Source organism: Nerophis lumbriciformis, linkage group LG06 (genome assembly GCF_033978685.3).
Source record: "Nerophis lumbriciformis linkage group LG06, RoL_Nlum_v2.1, whole genome shotgun sequence".
Classification (NCBI taxonomy): Eukaryota; Metazoa; Chordata; class Actinopteri; order Syngnathiformes; family Syngnathidae; genus Nerophis; species Nerophis lumbriciformis.
Genome location: NC_084553.2, coordinates 31,271,598 through 31,290,435, shown reverse-complemented (window position 1 = coordinate 31,290,435; position 18,838 = coordinate 31,271,598). Strand labels below are relative to the sequence as shown.

At 39.4% G+C, this 18,838-nt stretch overlaps 1 protein-coding gene across 2 annotated transcripts; it reads right to left on the bottom strand.

The window, feature by feature from the left end:
* Positions 1–197: 197 nt before the first annotated feature.
* On the bottom strand, positions 198–18,631 carry vrk3 (VRK serine/threonine kinase 3). 2 transcript variants are annotated; one of them, XM_061964121.1, is made up of 16 exons: positions 18,534–18,631; positions 15,596–15,768; positions 15,322–15,447; positions 14,280–14,378; positions 14,058–14,210; positions 12,889–13,041; positions 8,056–8,202; positions 7,260–7,309; positions 6,831–6,897; positions 6,588–6,672; positions 6,147–6,246; positions 5,982–6,074; positions 5,770–5,902; positions 986–1,103; positions 839–897; positions 198–768 (listed from the first exon to the last, which is right to left on the bottom strand). In XM_061964121.1, exons 1-16 carry the CDS (start codon positions 18,551–18,553, stop codon positions 632–634), a joined length of 1,713 nt encoding a protein of 570 aa, XP_061820105.1. In that variant the 5' UTR covers positions 18,554–18,631; the 3' UTR covers positions 198–631. The 2 variants fall into 2 exon arrangements, with proteins under 2 accessions (XP_061820105.1, XP_061820106.1); XM_061964122.1 differs by lacking the exon at positions 15,322–15,447.
* Positions 18,632–18,838: the final 207 nt, after the last annotated feature.

The following is an 18,838-nucleotide window of genomic DNA, read 5'->3' as shown; positions in this document are numbered from 1 at the left end:
TGGTCTTTTTGAGTAAAATCCAATTGGATAAAATATTTTAACTAAGACGCGAAGACAATTTCCAAAAGGGCAAAACTTTTTTTTATTTCTGTCAAATTGTTACAATGCACATTTAGAATTTTGGGAGCATTTGCAAACCTGTAAAAGTGATATTTGTTCACATTTTGTGTAGCAGAAAACAAAACACCATGCACAAATTTAAACTTGAATAGTGAAAATCATTTAATGCCAGTGCTTTCAATGTGAGAATGCGTTGCAAATTCTATGCAAACTCCAAAAAAGAGACTTGCTGAAAAACAGCATTATGTCCTTTTTGAATAATTATGAACATCAGACAACTTATTTCTTCATGAGCACAACTCCAGGAGGCATATCGAGCTTATAAACTACCTACAAGCATAGCAATGAAACTTGCTATGGATCACAGCTCCAGCAACACCACAGTCAACCAGCCTCCGTCTATGAGCACCAGCACCAATAAAAGCAGTGACAAATATACATTTAAAAAAAATACAAAATGAAATCTAAAACCCTTGAATTGAACTCTGCAGTCATTATTCACAAGTCACAGGGAAATATTATTTCTCCTGCACATAAAATAAAAGTGTTCTACGTATCCTTTTTCTGTGTCCTAGAAGACAAGAGGTTCGTTCAGCGACCCGCCGAGCTGAGACAAAGAAGCACTGAGCAGGGTTTTCAGCTCCGAATAGTCCGGCTGCTCTGTGTACTGGAGAGCTGAAACTGCGGTCAGGTAGCTCTGAAATGCATCTAATCACAAACACACACATAAGTCTGTGACCACTTACTCGTGGTTAATATTTTTTGAAAATAAACTTACTGGAAATTCTCTTCCACCCAAAGCAGTGACTCATCAGTGCCGGAACGTCGTCCATGTACCTAAAATAGCAACGTTCAATTCATTGCATTCAGAAATGGGGCATGTATATGGAAATGTTGCAGGTCAACGTTTCTATCCTCCCCTCACCTGTGTTTGAGGGCGGCCACTTTGTCCGGCTCAACGAGGGCACCCCATGGCAGTGCCCCCGTGTGCCAGCGCAGCATGCAGTAGCCCAGAGACTGGAGGTCACTGCGCCGCGACGGAGCTGAAAGAGGCTCAAACTCAACTTTAAAACTTACGGGAACTCAGTTCAGGAAGCGTCCGAAGAAATAAGTGTACAGATTTTTTGGGGGGATGGACTAAAGTGGAATTGTTGAAGTTGTGCCAAAAAACGTACTTACTACTTAAACATTTTTTCATAGTGGACACTAAAATATTGATAATGGTAAACTTTCAAGTTGTAATTTCAGGACAGTATTGTGTCACCATCAAATGTTCCACACCATCCGCAACTGTTGAAATCACTACAATCCCTCCAGGATTTCTCTGCCTTTTTTGGGGATCGTCACAGACTAAAATGCATGACTTCCAAAAAGTTGCAATGTTTTAAAGGGGAACATTATCACCAGACCTATGTAAGCGTTAATATATACCTTGATGTTGCAGAAAAAATACCATATATTTTTTTAACCGATTTCCGAACTCTGAATGGGTGAATTTTGGCGAATTAAACACCTTTCTATTATTCGCTCTCGGAGCGATGACCTCAACCTGGCATCACATCGGGAAGCAATCCGCCATTTTCTCAAACACATTACAAACACCGAGTCAAATCAGCTCTGTTATTTTCCGTTTTTTCGATTGTTTTCCGTACCTTGGAGACATCATGCCTCGTCGGTGTGTTGTCGGAGGGTGTAACAACACGAACAGGGACGGATTCAAGTTGCACCAGTGGCCCAAAGATGCAAAAGTGGCAAGAAATTGGACGTTTGTTCCGCACACTTTACCGACGAAAGCTATGCTACGACAGAGATGGCAAGAATGTGTGGATATCCTGCGACACTCAAAGCAGATGCATTTCTAACAATAAAGTCAAAGAAATCTGCCGCCAGACCCCCATTGAATCTGCCGGAGTGTGTGAGCAATTCAGGGACAAAGGACCTCGGTAGCACGGCAAGCAATGGCGGCAGTTTGTTCCCGCAGACGAGCGAGCTAAACCCCCTGGATGTCTTGGCTCACACCGTCCCTTATGCCACCGAAGATGATCAAGAGAAGAATATCGACCCTAGCTTCCCTGACCTGCTGACATCAACTCTAAAACTGGACAGATCAGCTTTCAGGAAAAGAGAGCGAATGAGGGTATGTCTACAGAATATATTAATTGATGAAAATTGGGCTGTCTGCACTCTCAAAGTGCATGTTGTTGCCAAATGTATTTCATATTCTGTAAACCTAGTTCATAGTTGTTAGTTTCCTTTAATGCCAAACAAACACATACCAATCGTTGGTTAGAAGGCGATCGCCGAATTCGTCCTCGCTTTCTCCCGTGTCGCTGGCTGTTGTGTCGTTTTCGTCGGTTTCGCTTGCATACGGTTCAAACCGATATGGCTCAATAGCTTCAGTTTCTTCTTCAATTTCGTTTTTGCTACCTGCCTCCACACTACAACCATCCATTTCAATACATGCGTAATCTGTTGAATCGCTTAAACCGCTGAAATCCGAGTCTGAATCCGAGCTAATGTCGCTATAGCTTGCTGTTCTATGCGCCATGTTTGTTTGTGTTGGCATCACTATGTGACGTCACAGGAAAATGGACGGGTGTTTATAACGATGGTTAAAATCAGGCACTTTGAAGCTTTTTTTAGGGATATTGCGTGATGGGTAAGATTTTGAAAAAAAACTTCGAAAAATAAAATAAGCCACTGGGAACTGATTTTTAATGGTTTTAACCCTTCTGAAATTGTGATAATGTTCCCCTTTAAGGCTTTATTTCTGTCAATGACATTATGTCCGCAATTGATTTTATGAATTAGTGGTGTCTTAAGTGCTTTTTGTAACCCTGAACCCAAAGAGCATATGATTTAATCAAATCCAAGAAAATATGCTTTAATTTGCATCTTAAACATTTTTGAACATTGACAGAAATGTATCAAGTCCCCACAGGGGATGCCTAAAATTGCATAAGTTCTTCTAAAAAAATGCAATGGGAAGTGCAAGTTGTTTTAGGTGTTTGTCACAATAAAATTGTGGGAGACACTTAAAGTTTCAATAAATTGTTGTGGTTTTCCCTCTGTAACCATATTATGGAAATTTGCTGAAGAAAAAGTAATTTATGAACAAAAAAAAGACTGAGAAAAGCATCTGCCTAACATGGCACACAAAAATGTGTTAAAGAGGCTTTACTCAGCCACAACAAAGTACACGTGTATTGCTGCAAGGACAAGACTAAAAATGATATCTCAGCCTTCACATTTGAAAATAATCTATGCTGAAGACGAGTAAACAATACAAATAATCTTAATGGACAATATTATAAAAATGACACTTTGTATGCCAGCTATACACTGCCTACTCAAAAATATATTCAAGCTTCATTTTCTAGTGTTCTCTCTTAAAGGGGAACATTATCACAATTTCAGAAGGGTTAAAACCATTAAAAATCAGTTCCCAGTGGCTTATTTTATTTTTCGAAGTTTTTTTCAAAATTTTACCCATCACGCAATATCCCTAAAAAAAGCTTCAAAGTGCCTGATTTTAACCATCGTTATATACACCCGTCCATTTTCCTGTGACGTCACATAATGATGCCAACTCAAACAAACATGGCGGAAAGAACAGCAAGCTATAGCGACATTAGCTCGGATTCAGACTCGGATTTCAGCGGCTTAAGCGATTCAACAGATTACGCATGTATTGAAACGGATGGTTGTAGTGTGGCGGCAGGTAGCGAAAACGAAATTGAAGAAGAAACTGAAGCTATTGAGCCATATCGGTTTGAACCGTAAGCAAGCGAAACCGACGAAAACGACACGACAGCCAGCGACACGGGAGAAAGCGAGGACGAATTCGGCGATCGCCTTCTAACCAACGATTGGTATGTGTTTGTTTGGCATTAAAGGAAACTAACAACTATGGACTAGGTTTACAGAATATGAAATACATTTGGCAACAACATGCACTTTTGAGAGTGCAGACAGCCCAATTTTCATCAATTAATATATTCTGTAGACATACCCTCATCCGCGCTCTTTTCCTGAAAGCTGATCTGTCCAGTTTTGGAGTTGATGTCAGCAGGCCAGGGAAGCTAGGGTCGATATTCTTCTCTTGATCATCTTCGGTGGCATAAGGGACGGTGTGAGCCAAGACATCCAGGGGGTTTAGCTCGCTCGTCTGCGGGAACAAACTGCCGCCATTGCTTGCCGTGCTACCGAGGTCCTTTGTCCCTGAATTGCTCACACACTCCGGCAGATTCAATGGAGGTCTGGTGGCAGATTTCTTTGACTTTATCGTTGGAAATGCATCTGCTTTGAGTGTCGCAGGATATCCACACATTCTTGCCATCTCTGTCGTAGCATAGCTTTCGTCGGTAAAGTGTGCGGAACAAACGTCCAATTTCTTGCCACTTTCGCATCTTTGGGCCACTGGTGCAACTTGAATCCGTCCCTGTTCGTGTTGTTACACCCTCCGACAACACACCGACGAGGCATGATGTCTCCAAGGTACGGAAAACAGTCGAAAAACCGGAAAATAACAGAGCTGATTTGACTCGGTGTTTGAGAAAATGGCGGATTGCTTCCCGATCGCTCCGAGAGCGAATATTAGAAAGGCGTTTAATTCGCCAAAATTCACCCATTTAGAGTTCTGAAATCGGTTAAAAAAATATATGGTCTTTTTTCTGCAACATCAAGGTATATATTGACGCTTACATAGGTCTGGTGATAATGTTCCCCTTTAAAAAGATGCACTTTTGTAAACATGTTTGAAGAGTGTACCTAAATGTAATATTTATTAGTTATTTTCAATATATTATTTTGTCAAAGTGTAAATATAGGCTTAGCATAATGAATACATATCAACCAACAGCGCGTGCTCCGTCTGTTGGCGTCTTTATTGTTTACACATGTGACCAATTCACACTTATGCGTACTAAGTTTGTAAAACAAACTGTATCAACCAAAGGCTGTCTCCATATTGTTGTTGTTATTATTATGTCTGATGACTGCTCTCTGCTCTGTCGTGCACAAGTTGCAAAACTTCTCGTGCACATTTGTACATGTTTTACAGCTGAAAGTCCATCATAAACTTTCATTTATGCTGCAACACATTGTTTGTCTGATTTCCGCTGAGATCATTGAGTAACTGTTAAGAGCGATCTGCAGTGTTGATTTTTGTTGGTAAATGAGTGAATGAATGAATCTGTCAATGTAAACAAGACAGATGCAGGGAGACATTAGATTGTTTAGACAGTTGTGCTGCATTTGAGTGCTGCTAAGACAAGTTCAATTGATGAAATTGTCGATGATTGGCCAAAATCCATCCATCCATCCATTTTCTACCGCTTGCCCCTCTCGGGGTCGCGGGGGGGTGCTGGAGCCTATCTCAGCTTTCGGGCGGAAGGCAGTGTACACCATGGACAAGTCGCCACCTCATCGCAGGGCCAACAAGATAGACAGACAACATTCACACAACCTATCCCCAGGTGCATGTCTTTGGAAGTGGGAGGAAGCCAGAGTACCCGGGGAGGCACACGCACTAACCCCTGTGCCACCAAAATGTACAGGAAAATATGGACCGAACTGATCATTTGCAAGGTTTGGTTGAATTTGCATGAATTGGCACGATGGCAAAATCCTGGAGGGACTGACTGTAAAAAGGATCATTTTATAATAATGTAGAATACAGTAATGTCCTGTTTTATACGGTCAGCTTACCAACTCCTTTATGACAGTCCAAGCTGATCAACTCCAGGGAGCTCTCGGGTAGCGCTCTTCTGCCTTCGCGATACTCCACGTGTTGTCCACTGGGACAGTACCTGAAGGCTTGGCAGTAGCCTACCAAATACACCTGAACACGCACACAACACAGCAAACGGTCAACAAAATAATTCACTCAGTCACATTGTGTCAATAAAAAGACTCCTGACCTGAGTGGAGTGCCCAGCTTGGATGTAGATGTTTTCAGCATTGACGTCACCGTGAACATACTCGTTGGAGTGGATATAGTGAAGCGCATCCAGCTATGACAGAAGAAGACATCAGGTAGGAGATGCACAAAGCGCTCCGTGAGGGAGAAAGGACAGGATGCTCACTATTCTGCAGGTGAGATGGAGAACATTCTTTTCGGTAAGAAGCTTGTTGTCCTTCATGATGGACTGCAGAGGCTGGCCTATGGTGGAGAAAATCAGGAACCTAAAAAACATTTTGACACAAATCAATGCCAACAAACAGGTCACTGTTAGATTATTACTTGATCAAGTATGAAGTGTTCAATTATATCATAGTTTTTTTCCCACAACACCTTCCTTTCTTTCACACAGGACGTGAACATGATTTAAACTGGTAAAAGTTATGTTGTGAATGAACTATCAATAAAAGACAAGGAGAAGGGGGTAAGATTAAATATAAGCTGTGCTTTTTCCAACTCCTTTTCAGATGTGTTAAGATGTGCAATTATAACCCCAAACAAATACATCATAGCCATCATAATCCCAATGTGGGGGTAAGGAAAAAAATTATTTTAACGTCCAAACCTGTAAGTATCTGCGTGGAAACCAAAGCCGACATAGGAAGGAATTCCAAGCAAGTCCATACTGTGCTGCTTGGCCCACTTGCTGACTATAAAGAGACAACTGTAGTGTTATAATGGCAGTTCATAGTTATCACGCTTGCTCATCGGCACTTTGAGTCAAACAGTTAATAACGTTCAAATCTTCCAATATATGTAAATGTGTGTATATGTTATTCACTAATAAAACAAAAGTGTAACTTCTCACCGGATAAAGGTTTTGCAGCCCTCTGTAGAAAGTTCTGTTCATTAAAGATTCTTCCATCTTTCGCGCCCTACAATAATAAATATGTGTTGCATTGATCATGCACTGGTATTAAATGTATTACTGTGGCTAACATTTTGCTGACCATAATTTAGCCATGCAGCAGGGCAAAATATTAGTAGCTCAGTATGAGGCACTAGTTGTGTGCATTAATATTGTACATGTAGAATATATGACAAAACTCTTATTGGAATCATTAGATTATGCAGATAATTACTTATTGCTGTGGCCAAGAATTATGTATGAAAAATGGACAGCTATACACTGTTTTTGCAGCAGTCAGATGTTAATTGGAATCATATTTTGTTGACTTGCTTTCATTAATAATCTATATCAACATCCTGGCAAGACAACAAAAGGACCAAAGCTCACCATTTTGAGGACGTAAGTGGATTCATTGGGGGCGGGTCCTTTTTGAACAACTGAAAAACAAAAGGACGTAAAGAAACAGTCATGTGAAAAAAATGAAGACCCTCGTGTATACAAAAGGTGTCAAATCTTTTGGGATGCCTGTACTGTTATACTGCTAACAAATACACCACACGGTGGCGCTGTCAGTCCAAAAAGTTGAACCTCAAAGTTAAGATGAACTCAAAATGCCATCATCATCATGAAATTTGATTAACACAATTTTAGAAAAACGCCGTTACAGGGGCACAAGCAAATTTAACGAGTTAACGCTCGTAATTAATCACAAAAAATGAATGCATTACTTATGTATCAATGCAGATTAATCACTCAATTTATTTTGACCCCTCTTTTACCTTACCCGTGGATGGTTACTTGAAAGATTGTTGTACGGTCAGTGATCAGGACAATGCAGAGAGGAGATGAGTGAGGAAATCATCAATTAATCATCATCAATCATATACTTTATTAGTCCCCAAGGGGGAAATTCAGATTTGGTGTGACTGGTTTGCTCTGTGGCAAATTTTGTTTCAGAATACACCACGATGGGACTTTAGATAAAACTGATACCAAGTTTTGAGCAAATTAATTAAGTGTATTAGTAAAATATGTACTTAATCATTTGACAAGCACTATATACACTGAATATATTTGAATTACATGTATGCCAGCATGTCTTCCGGAACAAATGAGCACAATCCACAGGGGGCGCCACAAATGTCATTTACGGTCCTTGCTAAAATAGCTCATTAAACGTCACCTTCATACATGAGCTCCGTCTTGCTCTGAGAGAGCAGCCGCTGCAACGTCCACTTCCTGCCCGTCGTGTCCGTCACCTCCATGCCGTCCTCAAGTGGCTCCAAAGCAGGCGTGTTCTTCGTCTTCTTGGCTTTGCCGTGTTCTCTGCCTGCACATCCATTCAGTCCAGTTAGTTATCGACAAACCTTAAAACTTTAAAATTTTAGAGTAATATGACTCAAGTCAAAGTAAAAAGTCGTCATCCAAATAGTTATTTAGGTAAGTATTCAGTGAAAAAAAACACTCAAGTACTGGTAAGTAACTTCTGTTTATTTAGTAACTATTTTTAAATAGTACTTGCACTACAACTGTGGTTTGTGTGGGAGAGACAGAGAGACACTACTACAGCATGTACTACAAAAGATGCACATTTTACAGTCACTTATGATGTTATAATTAGAGATGCCCGATAATGGTTTTATTGCCGATATCCAAAGGTGGGTAGTAACGCGCTACATTTACTCCGTTACATCTACTTGAGTAACTTTTGGGATAAATTGTACTTCTAAGAGTAGTTTTAATGCAACATACTTTTACTTTTACTTAAGTATATTTATAGAGAAGGAACGCTACTTTTACTCCGCTACTTTTATTCCGCTACTTTTATCTACATTCAGCTCACTACTCGCTACTAATTTTTATCGATCTGTTAATGCACGCTTTGTTTGTTTTGGTCTGTCAGACAGACCTTCAAAGGGCCTGCCTTACCGGTGACGTTTCACTTCGTTCCACCAATCAGATGCAGTCACTGGTGACGGTGGACCAATCAAACAGAGCCAGGTGGTCACATGACCTGACTTAAACAAGTGTAAAAACGTATTGGGGTGTTACCATTTAGTGGTCAATTGTACGGAATGTGTACTGTACTGTGCAATCTACTAATAAAAGTTTCAATCAATCAATCAAAAGTGTGAAGGAAAAAAGATACTTTTTTATTTCAACCGTACATCCCGTCAAAAGCCTAAAGACTGACCGCACATGAGGACGCTCCTGTCTTCACAATAAAAGTGCCGCTCCATCGCGCCTGTGCTTTCAAAACAAGAGTCTCCGAAAGCCAGCGCAAACAAGCTAGCAAGCTACGGAGTTTGACGCCAATATATTTATTGTAAAGTGTATAAAAACGAATATGGAAGCTGGACAAATAAAATGCCAAAAACCCACCACTTTCATGTGGTATTAGACAGAAAGGAGGAACTTTTCTTCTCCATTTGAAAACGTGGACGTTATCATCACTACTGTCTGATTCCAATCAACGCAAGTCATCAGAATCAGGTAATACACCAACTTATATTCTTGTCTTCATGAAAGAAAGGAATCTATATGTTAAACATGCATGTATATTCATTAAAACACCTTTAATATGTAAACAAAAACAGCTAAATAAATACATATAAATGATATACTGTATATATCAATGTATATGTATGTATGTATGTATGTGTATATATATATATATATATATATATATATATATATGAGTGTGTATGTTACTCATCAGTTACTCAGTACTTGAGTAGTTTTTTCACAACATACTTTTTACTTTTACTCAAGTAAATATTTGGGTGACTACTCCTTACTTTTACTTGAGTAATAAATCTCTAAAGTAACAGTACTCTTACTTGAGTACAATTTCTGGCTACTCTACCCACCTCTCCGATATTCCGATACTGTCCAACTCTTAATTACCGATTCCGATCCGATACCGATATACAGTCGTGGAATTAACACATTATTATGCCTAATTTTGTTGTGATGCCCCGCTGGATGCATTAAACAATGTAACAAGGTTTTCCAAAATAAATCAACTCAAGTTATGGAAAAATGTGCCAACATGGCACTGCCATATTTATTATTGAAGTCACAAAGTGCATTATTTTTTTAACATGCCTCAAAACAGCAGCTTGGAATTTGGGACATGCTCTCCCTGAGAGAGCATGAGGTGGGCGGGTTTGGGGGGGCGGGGTTGGGGTTGAGGTGGTGGTGGTGGGGGGTGGGGGGTTAGGGGGTAGCGGGGGTGTATATTGTAGCGTCCCGGAAGAGTTAGTGCTGCAAGGGGTTCTGGGTATTTGTTCTGTTGTGTTTATGTTGTGTTACGGTGCGGATGTTCTCCCGAAATGTGTTTGTCATTCTTGTTTGGTGTGGGTTCACAGTGTGGCGCATATTTGTAACGGTGTTAAAGTTGTTTATACGGCCACCCTCAGTGTGACCTGTATGACTGTTGACCAAGTATGAAATGCATTCAATTGTGTGTGTGAAAAGCCATAGGTATTATGTGATTGGACCGGCACGCAAAGGCAGTGCCTTTAAGGTTTATTGGCGCTCTGTACTTCTCCCTACGTCCGTTTACCACTCCGTACAGCGGCGTTTTAAAAAGTCATACATTTTACTTTTTGAAACCGATACTTTCCGATATTACATTTTAAAGCATTTATCGGCTGATAATATCGGCAGTCCGATATTATCGGACATCTCTAGTTATGTTAGCATATGTGCAGCATATAGTTTGTAAGGAAACATTGAAGAGTTGTGCTGCCTCATCTGTCGGCATTTCCCTTTTTTGCAGTGTATAGAATGAGTGCAGTCATGTAACTGCCAGGCTACATCTGATTGGTGAAATGGAGTCAAACGTGCTTATGTTAAATTGGGGAAACAGAGTCATGTGACCGTGCTGGCTGGAAGAAGTATCTATATGAGCCAAATGAAATTATCTTTGCAAGCAGTAATCAATAGGTTACGAATAAATATAATGATATAAATTACTGTGGCGAACGGAATTAAAGTCAACGTAACAAACTAAAAGCAGTGTTTCTTCTTCACAAAAATACTGAAGCAAAAGTAAAAAGTATGTTGCATTAAAACGACACTGATAAGTACAATTTATCCAAAAAGTTACTTTAGTAATTTTAATGGCGTAAATGTAGCATGTTACTGATAAACAAAGATAATAATGCCCACTTTTGAGGCATTTCTTTAACTATATGGTTATTATCAGAGGTGGGACCAAGTCATTGTTTTGCAAGTCACAAGTAAGTCTCAAGTCTTTGCCCTCAAGTCCGAGTCAAGTCCCGAGTCAAAACAGGCAAGCCCCGAGTCAAGTCCAAAGTCAAGACTGGAAAGTCTCAAGTCAAGTCCTAAGTCCTGCATTTTGAGTTTCGAGTCCTTTCAAGTCCTTTTAACCACAGACTAATATATTAACACAGATCGTGTATGCTTTTCAAACGCTGTATTTATTTATTAAAACAAGTGCATTTTAAATTGCAGGAAAGAAAATTGTGCTGACATTGCACTTTATAATAGCACTATTAACCAGTCATTTTAAACATTAACTCATTCCTTTACAGAACAAACACATTGAAAAATAAAGTGCAAATGTACTTATTTGTACAAAAGTGTTAACATTGAAAAAACATGACATATACGTGAACATAACAAAAAAGTTGTACTTTTTATATGTCAGAGCCCTATGCTGCATTGCATTTGCAAAAGACCAAATTAGCCAAGAGTCTGTCAGTCATTTGTGCACGATGGGGGCGTAGTATGATGCCACCATGGCTGAAAACTCGCTCCACTGGAGCACTGGAGGCAGGCACTGCCAAGACTCTACTCTCATGGCCACTCGGAACAGTGAAGGAAGAGTCTTCATGTTCAATGCCCAGAACAAAAGGGGGGAGAGAGTTATTTTGGGTTGGTGCACTACTTGTAAGTGTATCTTGTGTTTTTTATGTTGATTTAATTAAAAAAAGAAAATAAAAAAAAATTATTTCTTGTGCGGACCGATACCAATCGATCCACGGACCAGTACCGGGCCGCGGCCCGGTGGTTGGGGACCACTGAGGTAAACAACCAACAGTATGTCAGAAAGCTAGCTAAAACGGTACACATATTCATAATATAGTATACATTTTAACTGACCTTTATTTGACTATTTTTGTCTTTTTTTAGGTGGCTAAAATACGCGGTGCTGCTGACCGCCGTCTAACGTTACGTGTGATATATTGACTAACGTAACCCTGCTTAAAAAAAATCACTGAACAAAAAGTATGAATAAGGTAGTGAACTGCAACAGATTCCCGTGTTTGCAATAACGTTATAACGTTAGCAGTGAGTTTACAGCCTCACTGATTTAACTACACAGCAAATAAAAGTCACGTTACTTAGCCAATAAACGTTATCTTACATTCAAAACTTACCGTTCTTTGTGCAACTTCAAATGCCGGACGAAGTTGGAAGTTGTTGCCTCTCCATCAGTAATTTTCGAACCGCATGTGTTGCATACTGCAAACCGTTTTGTGTTGACCACCTCGTAATTTTTATACCCAAACAAAATTATTTTAGGTATCATTTTTTGTTCACTGGCGTGTGGTTTGGACATGTCTTCTTCGTTGGTTGTCCTGCAATTTGATTGGATGAATGCTGTGTGATGAAAACAAAGTAGATCTAATTTGATTGGCTGTTGTACTGAGACCACACCAGCTGACACATGCAACGCTGATAGACAAGTACACAATGAAAAATACTGAGCGCTCCCGAATAACTTTTTCATCTTTGGGTTTTGGGGAAAGTAGCAAGTCATGTCAAGTCATGTCAATTCAAAAGGCTCAAGTCCAAGTGAAGTTAAAGTCTAAGTCGAGTTGCAAGTCTTTTTACATTTTGTCAAGTCGAGTCTAAAGTCATCAAATTCATGACTCGAGTCTGACTCGAGTCCAAGTCATGTGACTCGAGTCCACACCTCTGGTTATTATAGTTTAGAATTTCATAGTGCAGGTGCAAATAAGTTACAGTTTTGTTTGTTTACCTTTGGAGAGAGATTTAGAGGTCGGTGAAGAACCAGGAGAGGAGATAGTCGGAGCAGAGACGTCCATCGTGGATTCTTGTGCTGTCTTCGTTGCTTCATTAGTGCCTTTCTCTCCTTCCGCCGCAGTCTGAACGAGTCTCGCCTTTCTTCTCACTGAAGAAAAAGTGGGTGGATGAGAGATCAAATAATGCTTTACATTGCTTGCCTTCTTGGCTTTGCTGTGTTCTTTGCCTGCACATCCATTCAGTCCAGTTAGTTATCGACAAACTTTAAAACTTTAAAAGTTTACAGTAATATGACTCAAGTAAAAATAAAAAGTCGTCATCCAAATAGTTATTTAAGTAAGTATCCAGTGAAAAAAACTACTCAAGTACTGGTAAGTAACTTCTGATTTATTTAGTAACTATTTTTAAATAGTACTTGCACTACAACTGTAGTTTGTGTGGGAGAGACAGAGAGACACTACTACAGCATGTACTACAAAAGATGCACATTCTTACAGTCACTTGTGATTTTACAACAGGTCTAATGTTAGCATATGTGCAGCTAAAACATAAAAAAAACATCTACATCTTACAGCAACATGTTTTCTCTAGTTGGAGGTGGAATTCTGAACATTTCTACTGACAGATGACAGAGCGTGATATAAATGTTCTTTTTTCTAGTTTGTAAGGAAACATTGAAGAGTTGTGCTGCCTCGTCAGTCGGCATGTCCCTTTTTTGCAGTATAGAATGAGTGCAGTCATGTGACTGTCACTATGTTTGATTGGTGAAACAGTCATGTGACAGTGCTGGCTGGAAGAAGTATCTATATGAGCCAAATGAATTCATCTTTGCAAGCAGTAATCAATAGGTTATGAATAAATATAATGATATCAATTACTGAGCCGAACGGAATGAAAGTCAATGTAACAAACTAAAAGCAGTGTTTCTTCTTCACAAAAATACTGAAGCAAAAGTAAAAATTATGTTGCATTAAAACGACACTGACAAGTACAATTTATCCAAAAAGTTACTTAAGTAATTTTAACGGAGTAAATGTAGCATGTTACTACCCACCTCTGATAAACAAAGATAATAATGCCCACTCTAGAGGCATTTCTAAATGGTTATTATAGTTTAGAATTTCATAGTGCAGGTGCAAATAAGTTGCAGTTTTGTTTGTTTACCCTTGGAGAGAGATTTAGAGTTCGGTGAAGAACCAGGAGATGAGATAGCTAGAGCTGAGACGTCCGTCGTGGATTCTTGTGCTGTCTTCGTTGCTTCATTAGTGCCTTTCTCTCCTTCCGCCGCAGTCTGAACGAGTGTCGCCTTTCTTCTCACTGAAGAAAAAGTAGGTGGATGAGAGATCAAATAATTGCTTGCAATTGTGTTTTTTATACTTTGTGTACCAGATCGAGAGGAAGGGGACCCGACAGTCCTCGCCTGCTTAACGCCACGCTTGACTGAGTTTTGTTCAGGTGAAGTTGTTGGGCATTCAGCACTGTCGCCTATCAGGACAAATGCCAAATGAATCAAACATTAATTATACAATCACAGGCCACTCAGAAATAGCACGTTTGGCAAGTCCAAAGAGATCCAACACAAGGTCTGTATCAAACATTATAAGTAAATTGAAATTTGAATATCACTAAAATATTTAGGGATTACAGTGGTACTTCAACTTATGAGTGTCCCAACTTAAGAGTGTTTTGAGATAAGAGCTGTCTCTTGGCTAATTATTATGCTCTTAGTTGCAAAGAAAAATTAGTCACAGTGAACCCTGTAGGATCCGCCCAAAACATCTGTTCTTATTCCCTAGCATCAACTTATAGCTAGAGATGGACATAACCTTGTTTTCCAACTATGGTGAAGAGTGCTAAGAAGTGGATGATATTATTTAAATTAAAGAAAGAAATAATCAAAAAACATTGCAAATTTGGCAAAATTTGAGCGTATCACTGCAAAAAAAAAATTCCTGAGGGAACTCTCCTGAAGGAATCAATAAAGTACTATCTATCTCTCTTATCTGCACCATACTGAAGAAGAATGAGTCTAACGCCAGCCATGGTTGTTAAAATAATATCGAAATGGTGGACATTTATACATGGAAATATAGAAAATTTGCTGATTGTGTGTTTGACCGACAAGCAGCAAGAAGGAGATACCATAGAAGTTCACTCTCCAAGATAAACGCTGTACATTATTATTACATTACTTCATAAAACTAATGTAGTTGTTAGTAGTACATCATATTGCATTGTTTTTCATGCAATACTTTTTTTAACTAAAGGTTTTTTTTTGTAAAAGGCATGTTACATGTTAAAAAGGTGCTATTTTCAGGGGTGGGGGCAAGAACCAATTTAATTTCAGAGGGAGATTTTGATTTGAGATACAAGTGTTTTCAGTTAAGAGCTACGTCACAGAACCAATTAAGATCATAAATTGAGTTACCTTGTGTCACGTGGGGAGGGGATTCTTTCACATTTAATTTGCGCTTTCTGTCCAGATGGCGGGATTTACGAGTCGTTCGCAGTGCAGGACGAGGAGAGACCGTACTTGAACTTAAAAATCCATGCACTGTAGAACAAGAAAAAGGATATGTTTAGTTAGATTGTCCCGCTCTAGTAGTTTATTATGGTAAGCATTTTTATGTTTTACAGCTCTTGTGTTGGCTCATATTGGATTTTGGTAGAGGTTAAACGTGTTATCACAAAGACCATCTTACCCTCTGCAGACTCGTAACTTGAGCTGGAATCGTCAACTTTAGGAGGAGACGAGATGGTTGTTACGATGTCTTCGGCATCAGTGGCACAAGGGATCTTCTCCCCGCACGAAGGACAAAATTTAAAACCGCACTGCAGCTTTGTGCCACACTGTGGGCAGAAACGGAAAGTCATCCTGCATGAGAAAAAACACATTACACCACAATATAGTGTTTCCATGGCTAAAACAACCTAAACAGATGTTGTTCCATTATGTATTGTTTGTACATTATCAGTGGAACATCAAGATCTAATACAATAAAACTATACATTTAAAAACATCATCTTTAAAAATTATTAGAGCCCAAGAGTGTATACACTGTGTTCCAAATGATTATGCAAATTGCATTTAAGAGTCAAAGACATTTATTTTTTTGTTTTTCCATGAAACTCATGGATGGTATTGTGTCTCAAGGCTCTGGAGATCATTGACATCAATCTCAGACACCTGTGATAAATAGTCTCCCAGGTGAGCCCAATCAAAGGAAAACTGCTTAAAAGTGATGTTCCACATTATTAAGCAGGCCACAGGTTTCAAGCAATATGGGGAAGAAAAACTACCTCTCTGCTGCTGAAAAGCGTAAGATAGTACACTACCTTGCTCAGGGTATGAAAACATTGGATATTTCCAAAAAACGTATGCGTGATCATCGAACTGTAAACAAATATGTTGCTAATTCGGCGCACAGGTGAGTTTGCGCAGATAAAACAAGTATCTGCCAGACAACTTCAATGGATTAAGAGAGAAGCTGCTAAAAGGCCATTGCAAAGCAGCCAAGAGGTATTACTAAGGTGTAGGATCCTCAAGAAGTTTGCAAGTGTGCTTAAAGTTAATATTCGGGCACCCCTAAATAATGCTCACAAGCAGAAACGGTTGCAGTGGGCTCAGGAATACATGAAGACTCATTTTCAAACAGTTTTGTTTACCGACGAGTGCCGTGCAACCCTAGATGACCCAGATGGCTGGAGCAACAGATGATTGGTGAATGGCCACAATGTCCCAACAAGGCTGAGACGGCAGCAATGGGGTTGGGGGTGTCATGTTTTGGGCTGAAATCATGGGGAGAGAGCTGCTAGGTCCTTTTAGGGTCCCTGAAGGTGTGAAAATGACCTCTGCAAAGTATGTAGAGTTTCTGACTGACCACTTTCTTCCATGAAACAAAAAAAGGGAACCGTACCTTCCGACAAAAAAATTATCTTCATGCATGACAATGCCCCATCTCATGCTGCAAAGAACACCACTGAGTCACTGGCTGCTAAGGGCATAAGAGGAAAGAAACTGATGGTATGGCCACCATGTTCTCCTGACCTCAACCCTATTGAGAACCTCTGGAGCATCATCAAGCAAAAGATCTGTGAGGGTGGGAGAAAGTTCATATCCAAGCAGCAGCTCTGGGATGCTAATCTAACATCCTGCAAAAAAATTAAAGCTGAAACTGTCCAACAACTCGGATAAGCGGAAGAAGATGGATGGATGTATGGATGTCCAACAACTCACAATTTCAATGGATGCTAGGGTGATATCAAGCAAGGGGTCCTATATTAACATGTAACTCAGCCTGTTTGATCAAAAGTTATTTCAAGCATAAACTTTTTAATTTATATGGTCTTATAATGCTACAAATTCAACATGTGACGATTTTGACTTCTTTACAGCCTATAAAATGTCTTGAAACACTGTTGTGCATTTGGAACAGTGGACTTTTTGAGTTATTTCTTGTATTTATTTATTGTAAAAATACTGTTATAATTTCGAGATTTGTTCAATGAAATCTGAATTAAACTCTAACGGCTGATGACCTGAAAATTATACTGACTGATATTTGCATCAAGGGGCACCACGGTGGAAGAGGGGTTAGTGCATGTGCCTCACAATGCGAAGGTCCTGAGTAGTCCTGAGTTCAAACCAGGACTCGGGATCTTTCTGTGTGGAGTTTGCATGTTCTCCCCGTGACTGCGTGGGTTCCCTCCGGGTACTCCGGCTTCCTCCCACCTCCAAAGACATACACCTGGGGATAAGTTGATTGGCAACACTAAAATTGGCCCTAATGTGTGAATGTGAGTGTGAATGTTGTCTGTCTATCTGTGTTGGCCCTGTGATGAGGTACCCAGCCTTCCGCCCGAATGCAGCTGAGATAGGCTCCAGCACCCCCCGCGACCCCAAAAGGGACAAGCGGTAGAAAATGGATGGATGGATGGATATTCGCATCAATTATTTATGAAAATTTGGGTAAAATGTACTTTTCATAATAATTTGGAACACAGTGTCTGTACTATATAGTATTTGTGACAGCAACTAATGGCAGGGGTGCTTGTAACTCAAATGTTTGCTTGCAAATGAAAGCATAACAAGGGACAAGCAGTGAAAATTGATGGATGGATGGAATTAACCAAGAGACAGCTCTTATCTAAAGCATGTACTATATATACACATTGATTTGTTTCCAATAATTGTATGGATTTCTTCTCTTTGTAATATGCGAATATGATTGTTTACATACATGTAATCTAGACTATAAAAAACGAAATACCCTACGCAATATATAAGTACGAAGTTGCGTAATATAATATATGGCTAGCACCGAATCGATTCTGCTATCATGAAAGACAACACTGTCATTAAACTACAGTTCATTTACACCGAGTAAAGGAACATAACACTCGCTTGAAAACACATCCAATGGTAATGTAGTGAAAGTTATACACATATTATATATTTGTCTGCTGTAAAACTAAACTAGTTAGCTAAATGACAACAGAACAACTGTTTGAACGTTTTATATTAGCGAATACGTTGCGTCTGAAAGAAACAGAACTCGTTTTGGTAGGAAATAAAAACATTTAAGGTCACAAAATAATTCAAAGGTAGAAAATGGATAGATGTATATTTGTTTAACTCGCCTTTCCAAGACCTCCTTCATCAAACAGGATGTTTCTGTTCGTCTTTCTTCTTCCTTGGTGTATTGTAATTGACTTTACAGAAACTGCTGCCCCTGTAGGGACCTAGGAGAACTACAACCGAGCTGTTACTGCAATACCATTACAATACCATTTTGGTACGGTATGGCAACTTAATGCATAATCTTCATTATCGGCTCTTTAAATATTAAATGTGTGATAAGGGTGAATGTAGCCGTAATAAACCTAATTTATGATTTTTGTTACTGCATGTTATGTGAATCATTCCGAAGAGAAAAACATTCATT

What these genes read in the sequence shown, in the direction of transcription:
- vrk3 (XM_061964121.1), bottom strand. Translation starts at nt 18,553, where the DNA reads ATGAAGGAGGTCTTGGAAAG. An exon ending in CTCTAAATCTCTCTCCAAGG is followed by an intron (nt 13,042 to 14,057) that starts GTAAACAAACAA and finishes CTTTTTCTTCAG; the next exon opens with TGAGAAGAAAGGCGAGACTC. An exon ending in TCCATCTCACCTGCAGAATA is followed by an intron (nt 6,075 to 6,146) that starts GTGAGCATCCTG and finishes CTTCTGTCATAG; the next exon opens with CTGGATGCGCTTCACTATAT.